The 22393-nt window shown below is 39.5% G+C and overlaps 1 protein-coding gene across 1 annotated transcript in view; it reads right to left on the bottom strand.

Moving 5' to 3' along the window:
• The window catches only part of COL15A1 (collagen type XV alpha 1 chain), a 107257-nt gene that overhangs the window by 24837 nt on the left and 60027 nt on the right, over nt 1-22393 (bottom strand). Inside the window, exons 13-24 of the mRNA XM_042868953.1 lie at nt 19799-19852; nt 18908-18943; nt 18732-18815; nt 12850-12915; nt 11201-11236; nt 10120-10182; nt 9527-9604; nt 9374-9409; nt 6455-6508; nt 6291-6350; nt 4551-4619; nt 3419-3460 (exon numbers count right to left, since the gene is read on the bottom strand). Coding sequence (XP_042724887.1) covers nt 3419-3460; nt 4551-4619; nt 6291-6350; nt 6455-6508; nt 9374-9409; nt 9527-9604; nt 10120-10182; nt 11201-11236; nt 12850-12915; nt 18732-18815; nt 18908-18943; nt 19799-19852 — 678 coding nt within the window. The remainder of the gene's footprint in view (nt 1-3418; nt 3461-4550; nt 4620-6290; nt 6351-6454; nt 6509-9373; nt 9410-9526; nt 9605-10119; nt 10183-11200; nt 11237-12849; nt 12916-18731; nt 18816-18907; nt 18944-19798; nt 19853-22393) is intronic.

Raw genomic sequence — 22393 nt, 5'->3', positions numbered from 1 at the left:
GCACAACAGTACTATCTGATAAACTCTCAACTAAAAAACACTACTTTTTAACACAGTCGCCACCATTACCTATACATTTTCACCAGAGTTGAACACAGCCTGCATGCCACACTTGTGAAAATCTGCATGGCTGTCTGGAACATGGCTTGTCTTTCACGTCACTGCTGCTGCTGTTGAAATGGACCACCCATCACCTCACTGTGTCAGCATCCACGGTTTGGGCTCCACAAATGTTCAGCAGGTGATGATGAAAGTCAATTGATGCAATTTTTTCCACATGGAGAAATTCAATTATCTGCCTTTGCTTCATATGCATTTCCATGTTCACTAGATCAGATCTCATTCTGAGCTAGAACACTTCCCATGATGGGGCACTCAAGATTTCTCTGAGCAACATGTTCTGGAGCATCACTGCTCTCATAGTGCTCTCTTCCTAACATCTAATCCAAATCTATCCTCTTTTAGTTTAAAACTTTCACTCTTTGTCCTATCACTACACTGCCTTACAAAGTCTCTCATCTTTCTTGTAGCCCCCGCCTAAGTAGCAGAATGCTGATATAAGATATCTTCCTGGAGTCTTCTCTAGGCTAAATAAATCCAACCCTCTCAGCACATCTTTATAGGACTGGTGCTCCAGCCCTCTGATCATTTTCACTGCCCTTCTCTGGATCACATCAGAGTCAGTACCTTTCATATGTTGGGGGCCTCAGAGCTGAACACAATACTGCAGATAGGGTCTCAAGAGAGTGGAGTAGAAAGGGACAATCACCTCCCTCAACCTGTTGGCCACATTTTTTTTTTTTTACCCAGGATACAACTAGCTTTCTGAGCTGCAAGTGTACGTTGTCAGACGTCGTGTTCTTTTTTTTTTTTACCCCCAAGTCTTCTCCTCATGGCTGCTCTCAATCCATTCATTGCCATGTCTGCATTCATTTTTGAGACTTCCCTGGCCCATGTGCAGGACTACTCACTCGATCTTGAATTTCATGAGGTTCATGTAGGACTACCTCTCAAGACCATCAGAGGGTCCCTCTGGATGGCATCCTTACCTTCCATTGCGTTGACTGTGTTACTCAGCTTGGTATCATCCTCACATTTGCTGAGGGTGCACTCGGTTTCATTGTCCACATCACCAACAAAGTGTTAAATAATACAAATTCTAACAAAGACCCCCTGCAGACATCATTCATCATTGTTCTCCACCTCTCACAAGTCTTTCAGTGCAACCATTCAGCCAATTCCTTATCTGCTGAGTGGTCCATCTGTCAAATTCAGGTCTTTCCATTTTAGATATATGGATGTTGTGTAGGACAGCATAAAAACTTTGCACATGATCAGGTAGCTGGCATCAGCTGCTCTTCCCTTACCCACCAGTGATGTAATCCTGCTATATCAGGTCACCAAATTTGTCACACATGAATTGTAATGAAGTGAAACCATGTTGGCTATCACACCACCTCTTTAGTTTTCATGTGACTCAACACAGTTTCCAGGAGGATCTGCTCCATGATCTTGCTGGACACAGAACTGAGACTTAGTGACCTATATTTCCCCAGGTCTTCCTTTTTTGCCCTTTTAGAATGGGATTTATCTTTCCTCTCTTCCAGTCAGTGGAAACGTTACTGGATCACCAAAACTTCTCAAGTACGATGGATAATGGCTTAGCAGTTTTGTCTTTCTAGTTCCCTCAAGACCTTTGGATGCACCTCATCGGGTAATGTACTTTCAGGTTGCATGGATGGTTTTGCACCTGATCTACTCCTGCAATGGGCAATACTTCATTCTCCTAATCCATGCCTTTGGATTCTGTGAACTGGGCCTTCTGACTAGAGCAGCTGCTGAAGAAAACCGGGGCAAAAAAATAAAGGCGTTTAGTACTCCAGCCTACTCTATGTTCTAGGTAAATAAGTCATTTCCATCAGCAGAATGTCCACATTTTCCGTAGTCTTCCTCTATTACTGATGGTTCTTGCAGAAATCCCTCTTACTGCCCTTGACGTCCCTGGCCACTTCAATTCAACTTTGGCTTTAGCTTTCATAACTTCATCCCTGGCTGAATGTATCTACATTCCTCCAAGGCTGTCTGTGCTTCCATCTTCAACAGGCTTTATTTTTGTGTTTGGCCAGGAGCTTCTTGTTCATCCTCGTAAGCTTCCTGGCATTTTTTCCTTACTTTCTCTTTGTTGGGCTTCATTGCTCCTGAGCTTGGAGGAGGTGATTGCTGTATATTGACCAGCTCTCTAGGATGCCTATTCCCTGCAGGTCTTCATCCCATGGTACTCTACCAAGGAAATCCCCTTGGACACTGAAGTCTGCTTTCCTGAATTTCAGGGAGGTGAGCTTGCAGTGCATCTTCCTCATAGCCCTAAGGATATTGAGCTTCCCCCATTTCATGGGGGAGGCAGCCAGGGCTCCCTTTGACCATCACGTTCCCCACAGGTCTCTCTTTATTAGTTAGAATTAGGTCCAGCATAGCACCTCTCCTCATTGGCTCCCTTATAACTTGGAAAAGGAAGTTATCATCAAAGAACTCCAGGAACCTTTTGGTTGATTATGCCCTGCTGTGTTAGTCCCTCCAAAAGACATCAAGGTGACTGAAGTTCCTCATGAGGACCAGGGCTCGTGAACATGATGCTGCTCCTATCTGTCTATAGAGTGCCCGTTCTGCTTGGACTTCCTGGTCAGGTGACCTGTAGCAGACCCCCACTATAAAGTCATCTAACCCTGTTTTCCCTTTAATCCTAACCCATAAGCTTTTGGTCAGCTCCTCTATCCATTAGCAGAGTTTCATGAGCTCCAGCTGAGCACTGACACAGAAGGTGACCCCCTTTATTAATTTTCCCTTCCTGTCCTTCCTGGTGAGCCTATATACTTTCATTACAACACTCCAGTCATTAATTATATGTGAATAGACTGCATATGAATGACAAACAAGGAATGTGATCATCCTTTCCTGATGCACTTTCCATGCCACATTAAAATATGTAAAAAGTCTTATTTTGAACAGAGAAATTGGAAACAGTTGGAGACATAACAACATGGAAGCATTACTTGTATGTACATCTAAAAGGCTTATGCATATGTATGTGTAAAAATTAGCTTCTCAAAGCAGTTCTCAGACTGTAAAAATGTGGAGTTTTGAAAGACACTGAGAGAGTTAGGACAACCAACTAATTACAGTGCATTAAGGGAAAGGTTACTGTGTTTTCAGTTCTCTTGCATTTTTCACATGTGGCTAACATTGAGTATCTAAACACTTGAAAATCTGTTATCTCGAATGCTAAGTAAAGCATATTTCTGCTGCAAAGCAAAAGTCGTGGAGTAAAAAGCTGCAGATCTACTGCGGTTATGCACATAGCTACTTTGGTTATGCATCATCATGGCCATGCTTGCTCAGAGCAGATTATTTTTGTACTTACTGTATTCTTGCAATGAGGTCTAGGAGAGACTGGGAAAACTGCCTATTCAAAATAGGATGGGAAACAAGTTTAATGAATGTGAGCAATAATAAACAACATAATATACCTAACAGTAATATCTAGTTGACATGACAAGACAAAGGCAAGAAACAAAAATCAGCACCCCCTGAACAGAGCCTGCTTGCTGCCTGGGAGCTCTCAGGGTTCTGTCAGCATAGAATCATAGAATGGCCTGGGTTGAAAAGGACCACAGTGCTCATCAGTTCCAACCCCCTGCTGTGTGCAGGTCACCAACCAGCAGCCCAGGCTGCCCAGAGCCACATCCAGCCTGGCCTTGAATGCCTGCAGGGATGGGGCATCCACAGCCTCCTTGGGCAACCTGTGCCAGTGCCTCACCACCCTCTGAGTGAAAAACTTCCTCCTAATATCCAACCCAAACCTCCCCTGTTTCAGTTTAAAACCATTCCCCTTGTCCTATCACCATCCACCCTCACACACAGCCGTTCCCCCTCCTGTTTCTACGCTCCCTCCAAGCACTGGAAGGCCACCATGAGGTCTCCCACAGCCTTCTCTTCTCCAAGCTCAACAAGCCCAGTTCCCTCAGCCTTTCCTCACACAGAGCTGCTCCAGCCCTCTGCTCATCTCAGTGCCTCCTCTGGCCCCGCTCCCAGAGCTCCACATCCTTCCTGTGCTGGGGGCCCCAGGCCTGGACGCAGCGCTGCAGATGGGGCCTCACAAGAGCCGAGCAGAGGGGGACGATCACCTCCCTCTCCCTGCTGGCCGCCCCTTTTTCATGCAGCCCAGAACACAGCTGGCCTTCCGGGCTGCAGGCGCACACTGCTGCCTCATGGCCAGCTTCTCGTCCACCAGGACCCCAAGTCCTTCTGTGCAGGGCTGCTCTCAAGGATGTCTTCCTCTATGTCCCAATCTGTACGCATGGGGAAAAACTCTTACGTGACAGTGGCTCTTCTTGAGAAATTTCCTCCTATGCACACAAGCAAGTTAACCCACTCTAAATGCTCTTGCTTGAAACAAATTTTGAGATTATATTTTGCAAAGCATTTTAAGAACAGCATATTTCTTTTTCAGAGGAAGAAGAGTTACAGATTATTGGATTATTCAATATACTTACTCCTTTGATGTGAACTACATGTCCTGGAGGTCCGGGGGGTCCAGGGGGCCCAGGCAAACCAGGAATGCCCTGTAAAAGAAAGTGAAATAAGAACAACTAGACAGATCTTTTCATATGGGCTTAGGGAACAAAGGATCACAGGATCAGAGAGCACTGTTTAACCAAGAAGTTTTGTGTGAAATGACTTGAAGGAAGACTGATCTTTCCATTACAGGGACCAAGCTAAGCTGGAAGGTGAATTTTAGTATTTAGCCTAAATCTATGGAGAACAAAGCAGTCTAAAATTATTATTTCCAGGGAACAACAAACAGATAAACAAACATCCAACAAAAAGCATTAAAACTTGATTAGGTCTCCAAGATTGATCTGAGAGCCCTAGGACTGATGAGATTCATATAGTTCAAAGTGTTTGTCAGGTAGCCACACACTACTTAACATCTTCAAGAAACTCTGCTAGCATGGCTGCCCTTTACAAAAAACTGTATCAACACTTCACTGTGTCATTTAAAAACTTAGCACCACATCATGTCCAGCTTTCACTCTGCATTGATGTGAGCTTCAGTGAAGCAGCACCCCAGCAATAGCCAGAGATCTAATGGATTTTTTATCTTTCCCAAGCACTTGAGGAAGTGCTATTAGAAGATGTAGTCTGTTTTGCTTGCTTGCTTGCTTTGATCTCCCAGCCTAATAAACTTAATCTAGTGCTGCAAGCTTTAATAGTTTTTGTTAAAGTAGACAATCCAGAAAATTAACCTTGACTCTGTTTGAAGATACGGAGAAATCAATTCAATGTTTACTGACAGGCACTGTTCATGTTTTCCATTTGTTTTTCTCCTGCTAGAGTTTGCCTGATTTCTGGTTTCATCTTCCAGCAACTAGTTTTCTATTAACTAGATCATCTCATCTGAAGCTGATTCCTACCTTTGCATGATTTCTATGATAAAGTAGTAAGAGGCCCCTGTCTTCTTTTTTCTTCCAGCACATCTCTTATACAGACAAAATATTATTAGCTGCTGTTGTAATAAAAGTGCAATTTTTTTCCCCAGCACAGATTGGTCCATATCAGAGTGGTTACAATAAATACACTAGACTGAAACATATTGCTTATCCTCAGTAATGCTTATTGTTGTGTAGCCCAGTCTTCATGTTTGCCATGAGACCAGTGGAATAAATTCTATTCATAAGAACAGAGTTGCAGCAACAGGACCTTGGTTCATCACTTCTTATTCTACAGTTACAGGATGTGGGTGGGCATGTATGTGCTATCATCTTGGGAGCACTATGCAGTAGTCATTACTCTGGATGCATGTACACGACAACTCAAGCAGGTAATATATGTCAGTAGGCATCTCCTTGTTTGTAGGATAGCTGATACTTCATGACATACTTATGTACTATTTGGACATATGCTATTATTTAAAAGCCCATGGGGAAATCTTCAAACAATGAAGATACTTGTATAGTTCTGAAAAGGATTGACAATCTCGGGTCATTTGTTATTTGAAACACCTGTGTAGTGAATTTCACATACAACTAACTGTTACATCTGGGATCTGAAGTAAAGAGCTATACATGTAAGAATAGTCCAGATGGATCCAGAAGTTGACTTTCAATGCTTGTTGTCACACAGGAAAAATAGCAGGAACATCTAATCATTTCAAGCCCATTTCAGCTTTTTAGTCCTGTTGTCATTTTAAAGGGATTGAAAAAAATCATATTCAATTAACTTTAAGAACTTACATTTAATGCTTCTCCTCGTTCACCTTTCACACCTTTCAGCCCATTCAGTCCTGGGCGGCCCTGAAATGAGTATGCACAAGCAGAAAAAAAAAAGTAGAAATAACATAGTATGTGTCAGAAATGAGCTGCTCTGTCTTCATTCAGTTTGAGATCTTAATACATACTGGGCGTCCTGGGAAACCAAGTTCTCCTTTAGGTCCAGCAGGTCCTATTGGTCCCTGGAAAAAAAAAAAAAAAGAAAAAAAAAAAAGAAAATGTGATTATGGAAAAGGGAGAAAAATATTGAAAAAATGCTATATGGAATATATCTATGAGACATATTTTATTAGAAAAAGAGGCATAGTTTCACAGTTGCACAAAAAACTAGTCTGCGATTGTTGAAAATGTGCAGAGTTTTCTCGCTATCTGTTCTTCTAAATGATCTTGAATGCTGAGAGGGCTGCATATAACTCTGTACTCTGGTTTGGAATATAATGATCATCTGAAATGAAACCTGAATTCTCAGCCATTGTAGTGTGTGCAATTCAAGAGTAAGTTGCCATGAATCGAAGCAAAATTAAATGTCTTAGTCAGTAGAAAAAAGGCTGCTAGTGGTATATACTTTGTGCATCTGCTTTTGGTTTGCATTGTTTCATTAGTTATTTGTGCTGTAAGTCTGTAAATCAGACCAAGACTTCAGATAGCTCCAGACTTGTACATGTCTCTTGACAGTTTGGATATGTGGACTCATTGAGCTGGCAGTTGAAACAGATCCTTCTTTATACAAGAGTTACCCCTCAGGCTTCACAGACTGATCAAAGCAATTTCAGACAGAAAGGTCAAGCAGGTCACTCAGAAAAAATAGTCCAGTGCCATGGATGATCTATGATTTGCTATTTGCAAACATAAATCTTCTAGGCAACCAGAGGTAGCAGATCAACAAAAAGCGGTAAACCTGCAGACAGCACAAGCTTTTGTCTGCTGTCAGCTTCCCAAAACTCACCAAAACCACAACTGTCTAGACAATCTCTTTACTTACGTGTCAGTCTTTCAAGTTTATTTTTCTTTTTTTCCCAGTCTGGTGAGATACTCATGAATAACTAGGACTTCAAATGTATATCAAGATTGTACGAGCTGACATCACCAAAGCCACCTTTACTGTTTCCTTTGTCAAAGTCTCAGCCTGCACCAAGCAGATGTTAATGACTCCCTGAGACAGAAGCCAGCAGTCACAGCTATATGTGAAAGAAGGAAGTGAGGAAGCCGCAGAAAAATGCTTATCAGAAAAGAAAATTTCATTTGCAAAAGCAGGGGAGGTGATTTGTGCAGGCTGACACTAGGGTTATAGCTCAGAGCTCCTGTTACATAAATGTGGTGGTTTGCTTTATTGATAGTGAATAGCAAAATCAAGCTGGTAAAAACTCCTCATTTCCTCCTTACCAGGAGCTCTGATTCAGTCTGTCTCTTCCACTTGTTCTACTAACAGCACTAACCTCCTAACTACCCCCAGCCAAAAACCTGCTTGTCTGCACCTAGTCTATTGTGCTCCAAACTCCTGCGATCCTCACTTCTGTTCAGATGAAGTCTCAAAGAGGAGGAAAGCTGGGGAATTATTTTAAATTCTGGAAGCCTGTCTGTAAGTTTGTTCTGCCCCAGTAGCACAGAGGAATGATGATGAGTCCTCAGCTATCCTGGACTGTTCTTGGGGCAGAACTTTATTTTATACAAAGTGGTACAGAACAATTGGCGCCAATACTTTGATAAGTTGGGCAGACTGGCTGGCCGAGTACTCTGAAATTTGTATATTATTACTGCATGGGACTCCCAGTGACTACAAAAGGGTTTTTACTGGGAGCAAATGCTAAAAAGAATCACGCTTGTCTGCAGCAATGATGAAGCTAGAGTTATGCATTAAGAATCCCTAGGCACTAAGAATACACTAAGACCAGAAATTGGCTGGTCAAAATCTTGAGACAGGCTCTGTCTACAAAATTATCCCATAGTGTAATCATTCACCAGTCTGGCAAAAAATGAATGGCACTGTCTCTGCACTAAACTGTATGAAACATCTCATGGCAGTGGCGATGTAAACACAGAGCTTGGGACTAACAGAAAAAAGGACATGTCCTGAAGGATGCATAGCAGTAGGATAAGTGGCAAATGACACAAGCTAGAACAATGAGAAATTTCAAACAAATGTAAAGAAAAGCTTATTTATCTTGCAGGTCACTATGTAACAGGAAATTGCTGGCCAGAGAGGCTTCCACATCTTCTGAGAGATGTCAAAGACTTGACTTTGGCAAGTCCCTGAATTAAAGAGACTTGCTTTGGCCAGAGGGGTGTAATAGATGACTCTGAAGTTTACTTTCATTCTAAATTACACAGTATTCAAGCAGTTTATCAACACATCCAGCTAGTTGTTTCTAGAGACCACAACAACTGATGGCAAAGTGTCCTGTTCATCTTAATGCACAGAAATCACAGAATCATAGAATCAAACAAACACAGAATCATAGAATGGCTTGGAAGGGGCCTCAAAGATCAACTAGTTCATGGTCCTGAAGTTGGACTTTGTCAGGTTAATATTCCTTGTGATCTTCAACTCAACCAGGATGTGGTTGCTACAGCCCATATTGCCTCCAGTCTTAACCTCTTTCATGAGCTCAGCAGCACTGAGGAGTGTCAGGTCCAGTAACCAAAGAAGCTACTAACGAGTGAGACACAATGGAGATCAGGCTACATCAAAAGCAGATCAAAAGCAAAGAAAGACTCAGTATTCTTGATCTTTGACAAATACTAGACTACAATAAATACATTTCTGCTCTAACACTATTGAGTCTGTGCAACTCTTCATATTTTACAACAAAATTACTGTTGTGCTTTCATACTACATTTTGTCCAGTCAAAGATTTTAGGCCAAGTTTGTGAAACAAAGACACTTAACCCCAATTTCAGTAAATGGTCTGAGGCTACTGCCTAATTGCGGCTTCCTCTGAACCCAAGGGAGTTAGTTGCAAATTCTTGTTTCCTATAGAAATTGGGGCTGATACCATCTGTTGTTTTAACTCAAATAGAATCAGAAAATAATTTAGTTCTTGTCTTACCATTGGTCCCATTGGTCCTACCACTCCAGCTTCACCCTATTGAGGACAGACACATGCAACAATTACAAGGAGAACATCTGCAGTATCTAGCAGAGGTAGCAGATAACAAGGCCACCAAACATTCTGGAAGAACACAAAACAGTATTAACTCACCTTCTGCCCTTTTCTTCCCAACAATTCAGTTAAAGACCCATCAGCAGCAATGATAACTCCAGATTCTCCTTTTTCACCCTGCAATTATTGTCAAAGTAGTAATACTTGTTTTTTAAAAAAGACTTTCAATTGCTCTCAACAGATCATCTGTATGAAATGTTCTCATAAGATCTCTGCTAAAGGGAAATGGGCTACTGGCATCTTCCTGTGTACTGTCAGCTCAGATATTGGTTAGTAAATCCTAATATAACTGTAAATTCTTTACAGAACACTAAGTAGAAAGCAAGAATCTTTATTTCTATGTCCTTGGGACATTATGTGATGTCCTTATCTCTACTTCAATACCACCAATATTTGCCTCAGACATCCTGGGCCAACAACATAGGAGGCATTACTTTCAGAGCAGCCCTTGTATTATATCAGCTGGTTTTGTTCAGCATTCTTTCAAATTCCACTTATTACATTTTTTCACACAAGCTTACTAACATTCCAGTTCCTAGTAAAATTAGAATAATAAAACTTATAATGTCACTAAGGATTTGTTATCAAGCACATTTTGTTGTACGTATTTTTCCCTAAGCAATTTCTCTTACCTGTTGTCCTTTGGGTCCTTTCAATCCTGGCAAACCAATATCACCCTTTGGTCCCCGTGGGCCCTAAGCAAAATCAAATCCATAATCCATAAATCCATGGGAAAGAAAAGAGGTGAAGTAGGGATGGTATTTCCACGTAAAAATTTTGAAAGACTGACAATTAATTATATGGTTTACTAAATACTGACAGTTCTTTTTAACTGAAAAGCATATCAATTTTTTTTTTAATGTTATTTATTTTGTATGGTTTCCTGTGCAGCCTACCACACACAGGACCCAGTAAACAATCTTTTGTATAATTCTGGGCAATTTGCCAACATTATTTATCAACTTCCCCAGTTTTGTCCTTATTCTCAGGCCGTACAAGTGGTCCTGAGTTCATAAGCACACATCCAAATTGTAAAACACTCGTAACAAGGGAAAATAATGCTATTACATTACACATCATATACGTAAGTTTGATAATATAAGCAATATTATAAGTCGCAAACCATATAATGCTTATATGGGATAGCAGTAGGAGCACAGTAGGGAGCATAATATAATGCATCATTTGATAGTCTGGCTGTGTAATGCTTCCAATGTGACATCCTTAAAAAAGTGGTTATTCTAAAAAATGTGTTTAATTTGATATAAGAATATAACCTCTTGTGTTCTTTGTATCATCCTAAAAGACTAGAGGAATAGTAAACCTAGCAGCTCTCCACAGTAGTGATCAAAAAACAATAATAACAAAAGGCTTAAGGAGTAATATACTTCCACACATTTGAACACAGTGTTTAGAAGCCCATAAGTACCTTTTATTCCTCCTAATTTGCACAGAACTTTTCCTTAGGTAGTAATTTTTCATTAGACTACTGTATTTAAACTACAGAACTGACTCTGAGACGAGCAGAAATGTGAGTTGGGCATATAACAGTATATTTCCCAAAGCTAATTTCTACTGTACACGTTGATTAAAAAAATACTCTCTCATAAGAAAATTAATCAGACTTCACATGAATTCTGTTCAATATAATTGTTAAAGTATTTAAAACATACTGAAAACCTCTTACTTAGACTGCAGAAACAGAATACTTACAGGGAATCCTGGTAAACCTGGCTTACCATCTGGTCCCTGCAAAATGCAAAAACTCACTCACAACCACATAATACAGACTTGCAAAATGGTGTGGGTTTTCAGTGCATTGTCTAATTTGTGAATATTAACTGATCTGAAACTGGATTGAAAACTTCATTCATCCAGCGGTAAAGCTGTGGTCATTTCACAATACCTTATGCTTCTACCTTTTTCTGAGACATTCAGATTTACTTTCCAAAACTGAAGGATATCCAGGAAAGTCTGAATGAACATGATGTTTTCCCCCATATGAAAGGCATGCAACTGCAACTCAGACTCTTTAAAGTCTTACAGAATCCAACATAGAAACCACAGAGGCCCTGTCACCTTTTCCACTGAACCTCTGGTTGCCAGTAGATAAAAAATAGCATATCTGCTAGATCATGACTATAAACACGGATTTGTATTTGTACTGGACATTTTTAAGACTGTCCAACAGTGTTATCTGCAGATTCACTTTAGTTCTTGTTTAAAGCATGTGGACATGGATTACTTAAGTCACTACGACACTCCAATCTTCTCCCAATCTACGGTCAAATACAAGACTGAGGTTGTGAAACCCTTCCAATTGTGACTAGGCTTCAAGCTACAGGGTCTATTTCTTTCTGTTGGTACTGTAAAAACTACTACAAATCGATAAATTTCTACTGGGATCATGTTTATGCCTTTTTGATATCCAGTCTTTTAAGGTTTGAAAGGCAACTAGCTGCAGTAACAGACTTCACACAAAATGGGCCATCCTATGCTGGCATCCTAGTCTGCCCAGGGATTGACATTCTGTACATACACCTTCCTTCTTTTGTCAGGGACTGAATGTGAGGGGTGCTCACAAGAAAGACAATAAGCAAAGTAAAATAAACAAACAACAGACTGCAAATGAAACTGGTTTTGAAGCAAGACACTTAGTTTGTGGAATTCAAATTTTGTGAAGTGCAATGTATTATAGACCTTCACGCAAGTCCTATCACTGAATAGACTGCAGCTCGGAGAAGACAGGTTTCTAGTCCTAATTACTAGGATCTAGTCCTAGTAATTTAAAAACCCTTCCAGGAAGCATCCAACTCATCAAATATTTAACCAAACTGTTTTAAAGCTACGTGTCTAGCTGCAAAACAGAGCCAGAAATTTCACATCTGTTGTTTTATGAGATTTCCAGATTATCATCCACAGATGTAATTGCTGTGAAATTATACACAAGAGTCCAGTATTCCTAGTTGTAATTTCAGGAAGAACTGAGTGAAATATTTCATCCCAAGATTTCATGATTTGAAAAACAAGAGTACAAAAAAAGTAGAAAAAATGCTATGTACATCTGCATCCCTGTTACTGCATCGGTTTCACATTTCTGTCTTTCTGGTCATATTCAGATCGTGTTCAGATTCAGAACTAAAGCAACTGCTTCCATTTCTTTCTTCTAGACAAAAGTTTAAGAACTAATTAATCCACACAGAATATATTTTTCCCTGAAGTACTCTCACATAGCTTACTGCTGAAACTAGCAGTAATTATACACATTTTTAAAGCACAGGAAACTCTCAGCTTTGGATATTTATAAGGGAAAATTAAAGACAGAGCAATTTTGGAGATTTAATAAAGGAGCATATACTCACAGGAGGCCCAAGCAGTTTTTCAATTGTAGTGAAGTTAAGAATTCCTTCTGTATCATTGAGAAGTAGCTAAAGAGGTGGTTAAGGAACAGTTTATTTCAAATACCAAACAAAGCACATAGGGGTAGACGTACATTTTTAGAATTCTGCAGAAAGTTAAAACATCTTGTTTGAAATGTGGTAAGAAAATCACAAGTAAGGTCACAGGAAATGTTAGCTAATACAACTTTTGTTACAGATCTGGAATAACAATACGTCGCACTTGCATTTCATTCATTATGTAAGGATTTCACAATGTTTTAAAGACTTTCATTAACTGACTCTCATACATTTTTAAGTTGAAAACTGTGACTTTGTGTGTTGTGGTCATTTCCCCACAGTTAAGATTAAAATAAAAATTTTATACTCTAGTGTGTCACTGGCATTCTGAGATGGTGAATCTATCTGACCACAATCTATTGTGTAAATTCAAAGTTAGAATTATGTTCTGAACATGTCTGCATCACAGTGCAGTGTCATGGTAGTGATTCTTCAGTCAGCTCTGATCATGCTTCTGTGTGTAGTTGGTGCAGCGCAGAGAAATCAATGAAATCATCCGGATTTCCCAAAACTGTGTAGTTTATCTGGAGTAGTACCATAGCTAATGAGTTCTGAGTCTTCAAAAGCCCAAAGAGAAAAGTAATAACAATGCTCTTATACTTCTTTCTATCCTGGTATTAGTAAGCTGTACATTAGCTCAGACATCCCTTCAGACACTGAAAGCCCAAAAGGGTGTGTATGCCCCTGCTGCTAAGTGACAAACTGGTAACAATAGACAAGGAGAAGGCTGAGGTACTCAATAAGTTTTTTGCCTCGGTCTTCTCTGATAACTTTTCATCACACAGATCTCGAACAATTGGTTTGGAAGGAGGGTACTGAGGAAGCAATGTCCCTCCCACTGTGAGTGATGATCACATCCATGACCACCTGAAGAACCTGAACATCCACAAGGCTATGGGTCCTGTGAGATGCATCCCAGAGTCCTGGGGGAATTGGCTGATGTGGTCACTAAGCCACTCAATTACATTTGAAAAGTCATGGCAGTCAGGTAAAGTCCCTGGAGACTGGAAAAAAGGCAACATCACATCCATTTTTAAGAAGGCTAAAAAGGATGACGGAGGGAACTACCAACCTGTCAGTCTCAGCTCTGTGCTAGGAAAGATCATGAAGCAGATCCTCCTGGAAGCCATGCTAAGACACATGGAAGACAAAGTAGATGAAATGGGAGAAATAGCATGGCTTCACAAAGGGCAAATCCTGCCTTACCAAACTAGATGCTTTCTATGATGGTGTAATGGCATCAGTGGACAAGGGAAGAGCCATTGATGTCATCTATCTGTACTTCAGTTAGCCCTTTGACATGTTTCTCCACAACATCTTTCTTTCCAAATTAGGAAGATATGAATTTGAAGGGTGGACTGTTCTGTGGATGAAGAACTGGCCCAGGTGAACATCATGAAGTTCATCAACCCAAGTGCAAGGTCTTATATTTGGGTTATGGGAACCCACACTATCAGTACAAACTAGGGAATGTAAGGATAGAGCACAGCCCTGACAAAAAGGACTTGGGGATACTGGTGGATGGGAAGCTAAATGTGAGCCAGCAATGTGCCCTTGCAACCCAGAAAGGCAACTCTATCCTGCGCTGCATCAAAAGAAGCACAGCCAGCAGGCTGAGGGAGGTGATCCCTCTACTCTGTGCTGCTGAGGACTCACCTTGGATACTGTGTCCAGATGTGAAGTCCTCAGTACAGAAGAGACATAGAGCTGTTGGAGTGCATCCAGAGGAGGGCCACAAAAATGATCCATGGAGTGGAACACCTCTCCTCTGAGGATAGGCTATGGGAGAGCTGAGGTCCTTCAGTCCAGAAAAGAGAAGGCTGCAAGGTGACCTGGTAACAGCCTCTCAGTATCTAAAGGAGAACTACAGGAAAGAAGGGGGCAGACTCTTCAGCAGGGTCTGTGGTGACAGGACTAGGGGAAATGGTTTCAAACTGAAAGAAGGGAGATTTAGGTTATACATAAGGAAAAAGTCTTCTACAGGAAGGGTGGTGAGGCACTGGAACAAGTTGCCCAGAGAAGTGGAGGAAGGCACATGTGTCCCTGGAGGCCAGGCTGGACCAGACTCTGAGCAATGTGATCTACCTTGTGGATGTCCCTGTTCACTGCAGAGGATCTGGACTAGATGACCTTTAAAGGTGTCGTCCTCATTTAAGGATTCTATGATTTTAAGCATAGAATTAAATTAATGAAGTTGGTCCAGGACTTTTGGTCCAACTTCCTGTTCAAAGCTGGTCAAACTAGATCAGGTGCAAGAGTCTTGAACGTCTTGTGGGATGGAAATGCCAGTTATTCTTAGTAACCAATTCTAGTATTTGAGCATCCTTGGAGAAAAACAAAACAAAACAAAAACACCTCAAATGCCTTATATCTAATCAGAATTTCCCACGTTCCAACTTGTATCCATTCAGGTCTCATGGTAATGCTATGTAGCTCTAAGAAGAGGTTTGCCCCGTCTTCTCTGTAACCCGTAGTTAGGTAGCTGTAAACAGCAAGAAAGTCTCTCCTTAGCCTTCTTTTCTTCAGGCTGAACAAAGGCAGTTTCTTCAGCATCCTCATATACCATCTATTTTTGACCCTCACCATCTTGGTCGTCCTGCATGGGCTTTCTTCACTGTGGTAATATGTTTCTTGTACAGGGACACAGATGGATGTGGTACTCCAGATGTAGTTCTATGAATGACCATCATAACTTTCTGAGCCCAATACTTGAGCCAATTTTTCACCTATCTCATCATCCTTTTATCTAATTCATAGGTCAACAGCTTGGTTATAAGACGATGGAACATTATGGTTTAAAGCCTATAAGCTAATTTTCTAGTTAAATAGGCGTTCTGAATACTACATAATACAGTCACACATTATGTTGGAAGAGTATTTAAGTACATTCACAACAACAACAAAAAAAGCTATAGATGAAAAGATATACTAATTTATTTTTGTCATTTGTTTCATTTCTTCCATGACAACACCCCAACAGAGTGATAATCTAACCTTGTTTTCAATTCAGAAATATGAACCGAATACTTATAGAATCTTGAACCAGTCCACTTGTTCATCAGGCAAGCCTCACCACCTATTTCAAGTTCAATATTTGTGTACAGCAATATATTCCCATTCAACGGAATGAAATACTTCTGAATTTCACAACAGCAGGGCAGGGCATGCATTCATGTGCCGGGATTCACTCAGCACAAGAAGAAGTATGTTGTACTGAAGGTATTGTCAAGTCTGAATGCCTCTTCAGCCTGTAACTATGTCCAAATCATAGCTGTCAGATCACAGTCCTTTGCATCATTTATTACGAATAAGTATGTGGGACTTAAGTTTGAAGTTGGTTTGAAAAGAATTCTGATTTAAATCACTGCTTTGAATGGCTGCTTGACCACATGGTCTTCCTTCCAACTATTGCACAAGTCTCTGAATACTATTTTTCTAACCTGGGATGTGAGGAAGGACACAACTGCATTGTCTTATTGTATGTTCTACTAAGCTAATCTAGCTTATCCATCCAAGCATGGCAGTTTATGGCCAACTGTCTGTGCTGTGAGGTACTACTGGTATCAAGATTCATGCAGTAAAAGCCTGTTACTTCTAACAGGTGCTGCTCCCTGCTCTGTGCCCTCATGTTCTACAAAAAAAAAAAAAAAAAAAAAAAAAAAAACCACCAAAAAAAACAACAAACAAAACAAACCTGGAAAGCTGTCATTAAAGAAAATAAAAAAGCATGTTTAAGTCCTGCAGGCAGCGCTCCTTTCCCTCTCCTTCCTTCTCTTGTATATACACTGTATATGGTATTAGATTATGTAGTATTTTGGAATATCAAGCAGCAGCAAAATGAGACTTTTTTGTATATTAGGGTAGATTCTGATTGATATAGCAGAAGAGAGTAGAAGAAGTAGAAAGGATTGCTAGCTTCTGAGGTGTCAAAAAGTACTGAAGAAGCCTGGAAATAGCTAGGGCCTCAGTTCTATCTTAAACAGAAAGAATTACTGCAAGCAGAACTAATAACTTCATTTAAAATTACAGAGCTAAAATACCAGAATCAGCTGTTGTGATGTGGATATTGGTTTGACCTGGGTATAAAAGATTTCTGAAGTGAACCACAGATGTTTGATGTTTGACTGTCAGAAAAACACGAGAGTGAAAGAATTATTTGGATAATTTAATCTTCTACCTCAGCGTATGTATTTTAAACAAAGGTCCTGTCATTATACAAACATCTGTGAAGTTGGTAGAACTCAGTGTCCCAAATATTTACATAGACTTAAAACCACAAACATGTTTAATCAACTGTTTCAAATTTCAGCAAATTGCAAGTCCTTGGAGAAATCATCTGATTATCCATAAGTAGATTTTGTAGCGCATGAGAATAGAAGGCTCTTGCTGTACATCCACAGAATATTTGTTCACTAGGAATGTTCATAAAGCCACCCTACTTCGTAAAGGAGCCAACTGCTTAAACTCCAAGGTGTTTAGAAAAGAAAACTGCTTTCTGTATAGATCTGTAATACACTGGATGCAATACAGCTTCTAGTGGGATTTATACATTTCTTTAACACAGTGGATGTAATCCTTACACAAGTTATGGAGAATTCAAAGGATGCACGGTAGGTATCTTCAGAAACATTAGACAGATGTGTGAACTGTGGCTGTCACAACATATAGAAAGCCAGCTTCATTATTACTGCAAACAGAGCTATCTAGTCACTATTAGGAATAAAGGCCCCAAACTAGCAGGGCTGAGAGAAAGAACATAAGTTTTAAGTCAAGGTCTCTGTCAATTCCTTTTCCTGTCACAGCTATTTAGGGAAATTCCCAGAAACTTCAATGGAAACATTATGAAGTACAGAGCTGGCGATACTCCCACTTTGAACAGGAGTTTGAAGTAAATGATCTTCAGATATCCTTTCCAACCAACATTTCTTTCTATCTACGTTTCTGCTCACCAAGGACTTAGCACGACAAGTCTATGTGAGATGCTAAGAATAGGGAATAGTTTAAAAAAACAAAAGAAATTGTTTAGGATTGGCTAGTCCATGGGATGTCAATATATTTGCTGTCAACAGCAAATAGGGTAGGTGAAAGATTGGACTAGATGATGCTGGAGGTCTTTTCCAACCACGGTGATTCTATGATTCTAAAGATGTTTTGGTATTCTTTTGTCAATTTGAAATGGGATTCATCTTAATCTTTAGCTATCATTATTTCTAACTAGTATTTTTGCAAGGGCTCATGTACAAAAAACAAACCTGACTCCACAAAATACATGCAGATAGAGGGTATTGGGCAGTTTTAGCTTTAGCTAGAAGCTGAAGCTTGTAGTATTTTACCCTTTGATACTTTTAGCTTTTGCTTATACTATAGAGTCAGTACTCTGGCTTGTATAGTGAATACCTGCTAGAAAAAAACAATGCTATGTGTCTCTCCTGCATGTTGATGTGACTCACATACCTTGTTATGTTAAACATTCCCAGTTTTGTATTTCTCAGGTTTTTTTTTTTATGTGACTTTCATGATTTGTGCACAATCACTTGGAGAGTTTGAGAGAAGCTTTCAATATTATCCCATAATTCTTGTATGCAAGCTATTTACCCTTTTCCCTTCTTCTTTAATCTTTTCAAGATACACTCATTAGATGCAGAGAGATATTAAGCTCTTTTGTTTGTTCATTTTAAGGAGTGGAATTAGAATCTGAACATCAACACCAGAATTGCCAGTTAGGCAACTGCTTGGGATCTTTAAGTAGAGTTACAAAGAATTTGATACTTGACAAATGCACTTACCTCTGGTATGGCTATGACTGGTCCTGGTGGTCCTGGTGGTCCAGGTGGACCCACAATATTGTTCCCATCCTGTCCTGGTTCACCCTATTTCAACAACATTACACGTGAAAATCCCATTTAGTAAATGCTACACTTCACATAGGTTTCTCAGAAAGAATTAAACCATCCAATCTCACCTGAGGTCCTGGGTCACCCTTCTCCCCTTTTGGACCCTTTGCATGATAAAAAAGAACACAACAGGTGTAAATGATTTTAAACAGAAAATGTTGAAACTTCATTCTAACTTCAGAAAATGCAGAAGAGTGAAACACAGTTACATCACAATCCCCAGCTTTCTGAAAGCACAAATGGGACTCAGATCCTCTGTGGGTCTGATGTTTAAAATTGTCTGACAATGTTCACAAAAAACAAATGAAAACACACCATGTGATTAGTTGGGCATTGATTCAACAAGCCTTTATTTCACTGTAATGATATCAGATGTGCCTGGCTGCTTCTTCCTTTTTCATCATTGACCACCTTAGTTATGTTCCAGATTGCCTGATGAACTGAGCAGGGAAACACAAATGAACTGAAGAGTCATTTTTCATCAATAATTATTTCTAAGTTTAATTAGCCTCTCAAGATTCACTCTGCTGGGGATATAGACAGTTCATTTGACATGAATGAGAGGAAGGTGGCAGTGAATGAGCTTCCAGCTGAAGAATTCTATAATCCCTGGGGCTATTAAGCAGGAAAAATGCACTTAAATTACCTATGAGCATGTTGGCTTCCACATAATTAAAAGCAGAGCTAAATTCTGAATAATTAAAAGCATAAGGATCATCAAAGAAAGGGAAGTGGCCTCTGGAGAGCTCTGTATCTCTTCTGATTGGTGAGGGGGGCATTGGCAAAGAATATTGCTTCTATGTTTGGTGTCTAAGATAAATGCTCCACATTAAATGGGACAAATTCAGACCCAGCTCTCCACATGCAGCTAGCAAGTATTGTGAAGGCTCCAACTGTCAGATACAGGTTTGAAAGGAAGTGTGTGTAGGGTGATCATAGGATATGATATTCCAACTCACCACACCTCCAGGATGTCCAGCGACGCCAGGTTTTCCTTCTGTACTTGGCCTTCTCTGATACACACAAGAAAATACTGTTAACCGAGATAATCAGTTTTCAGTCTCATACAAGAATGCATGCATAGGTGAACTAATAGGATACATGGGGGGTTTCCATAAACTCAGGATCAGTTGCTCTTATTAGTCAACAGACCTCTTCACTGATCCTGCTGTTTCCCTGTCTCCAGAAAAGATTTTTCCAATGCAGCTTCAATAATTCTTCATCATTGCTCCTACCTCTGCTTAGCAAAAGGGTGAGTTGTTACTTTCCCATAGGGTTTATTCTGTGCATTACTTTCATTTGCAGTTAAGTGACTCTCAGTCCTGAGGTGGGGGTGGGAGAGGCATTGAGTGTAAATGGGGGGCTGGTAGGGATGTTGGGGTAAAAATTTGGTATTTTCTTCTCTAGTTCAATGGAAGACTGCAATTTAGTGCTATTAATCCAATCAATTACTCTACACTCTATGGGAAAAACAGAAAGTATTACACTGTAATAATAATGCAGTTTCCTAGAGAAAAATAGATAAAAGAAGGCTGAAAATTCTTAAAGGAATAGATAAATAGAAAACTACCTTATTTTTTTAAGTATATTTTTCTCTATGTTACATGAAAGAGCAAAAGAAATTGCACAGAACAGCCTAGTGATTCATCCAAGTGCCAAACTAGCACTGTATTTTTCAGTAGAGGCTTGTTTCTTTGTTTCATTTTATTGCTTTTTGTTTGTTTGTTTTAATGCTGTTTTTGTTCTGACATATTACTCTGCTTCAAAAAATACTTTTGGGTTTTCACTGTAGACATTACCATGAAAATGATACTTTTCTAATAGAAGAAATATTGAATATGAAATGAAGACAACTGTAAGAGATTCATTCAGTGTGTAGCTAAGTTGGTAGAGCCCCTTGCCATAAGATCTTATAAGTGACAAAAGTCTATGTAAATGTCAGGGAAGGTATCAAATTAATCTAGAAGAGGTCTATGAAGAATTTCAGCAACCATTTCTAGCTGAAGAAGTCCTGAGTCACAAATTGTTGGAGCCTGGAAGATTACTCAGGACAACTGCAATGTAATACATGCCTTTTTCTAAGGTCAAACAGTATCCAAGCATCTGCTCAAACTGCATCTACTTTTGACTGTTACTGGAAGCAGGATACTGGGATGGATGGATGTGGATAAAACCACTGAGAATTATCTAGTACTCTGCAGGAATCTCTGTAAGAATAACAGAGCATCCAAAGAAAAATAGCCTTCTGTGTTGCAACTCATGTGTGACAGAAGAAATTAAAAGTTCATCAGATTCCAAATTCTCACTCTTCTTGGGCCTCACTGCACAACCTTCCTAAAAGATTTAATGTGTCCACAACATTTTATTTCTATTTTTGTCTGTGAAAAAAAAAACAACAAACCAAAACATATGGCAGTTTATTAAGATAATGTTTTGCTTTTAAGATGTTTTCATTTTATACGGCATTGCAGGATAGAAGTTGTTTGTGACTGTAAAAGGGATTTAGGAACCTAAGAAACTAATGGGGGTTATAGGTACTTGCATGAGTTTTAAAAATGGTACTTGCAACTTCAGGCTCTTCAGTTCTTATAGAAAATGGTAAATATATGCGTATGACAAAAGTATTTGGGCAGAGGAAATAAGCTTGAACAAACTGCATTCTTCAACAGAATTCTGTCCTTTCAGGCATGCTGGTACAGGGAGATCAAATTTCTGTTATTACAGATGCTGAGTAATTTCATCAGTTGATTTGACTGAGTAAATTTAGTTTGGAAGAAAAGACCTAGGATAGCATGATGTTTTACTGTAAATAAATTACACACAGACATCCTCATTTCCAACTTCATATTTTAAGATTGTAGACCTGTTTATTGCTAAAATAGAAGAGGACTAAGACTGGGTGGATCTTTTTTTATCTTTTTCTTCCCCTGAGGACTGAAGAGAGATTGACTGTTTTTAAATAACACTGGAACCATTCCATTTGCAATATATGCATGTGATCTATGTGAAATATAGATGTGAAATATATCTATCACAGTAGCAATATTAATTACTCAAACAGTAACTACAGAACAAAGCAATTGTATTAATAAAATTAAGAAAATAACTTATAGCTTCAAGCAGGTTAAAAAGAAAAGCATAAAACAACTGTCCTGTGCATCAGTGCATCACCTTAATTGATTACAAATACACATATCCCTGTGAAATGACAGTGCTAAAAATACATACAGCAGATTAAATTTATGTCAAGTAGAGTCCTGATACATTATTTTATTTCATTTTAATAAATAAGCAGCTGCTGGTAGAAGATTGTAGTAATAATTCTGTAAACATTCAGAAACAGAAGGGTAGATTCATAATTATTTTTATCTTGTTTCATATGGCGGCTCTTGATTACAGTGATGTCTTAAATGCAAGAGAAGCCACTGTTTAATCCTATCCTACCCTACCCTACCCTACCCTACCCTACCCTACCCTACCCTACCCTACCCTACCCTACCCTACCTTATTCCATTCCATTCCATTCCATTCCATTCCATTCCATTCCATTCCAT

This window comes from Lagopus leucura, unplaced genomic scaffold (assembly GCF_019238085.1).
Source record: "Lagopus leucura isolate 7727_CA_CO unplaced genomic scaffold, USGS_WTPT01 Super-Scaffold_100002, whole genome shotgun sequence".
Taxonomy (NCBI): Eukaryota; Metazoa; Chordata; class Aves; order Galliformes; family Phasianidae; genus Lagopus; species Lagopus leucura.
The sequence above is the reverse complement of the archived record's forward strand: the minus strand, read 5'-3'. Positions and strand labels throughout refer to the sequence as shown.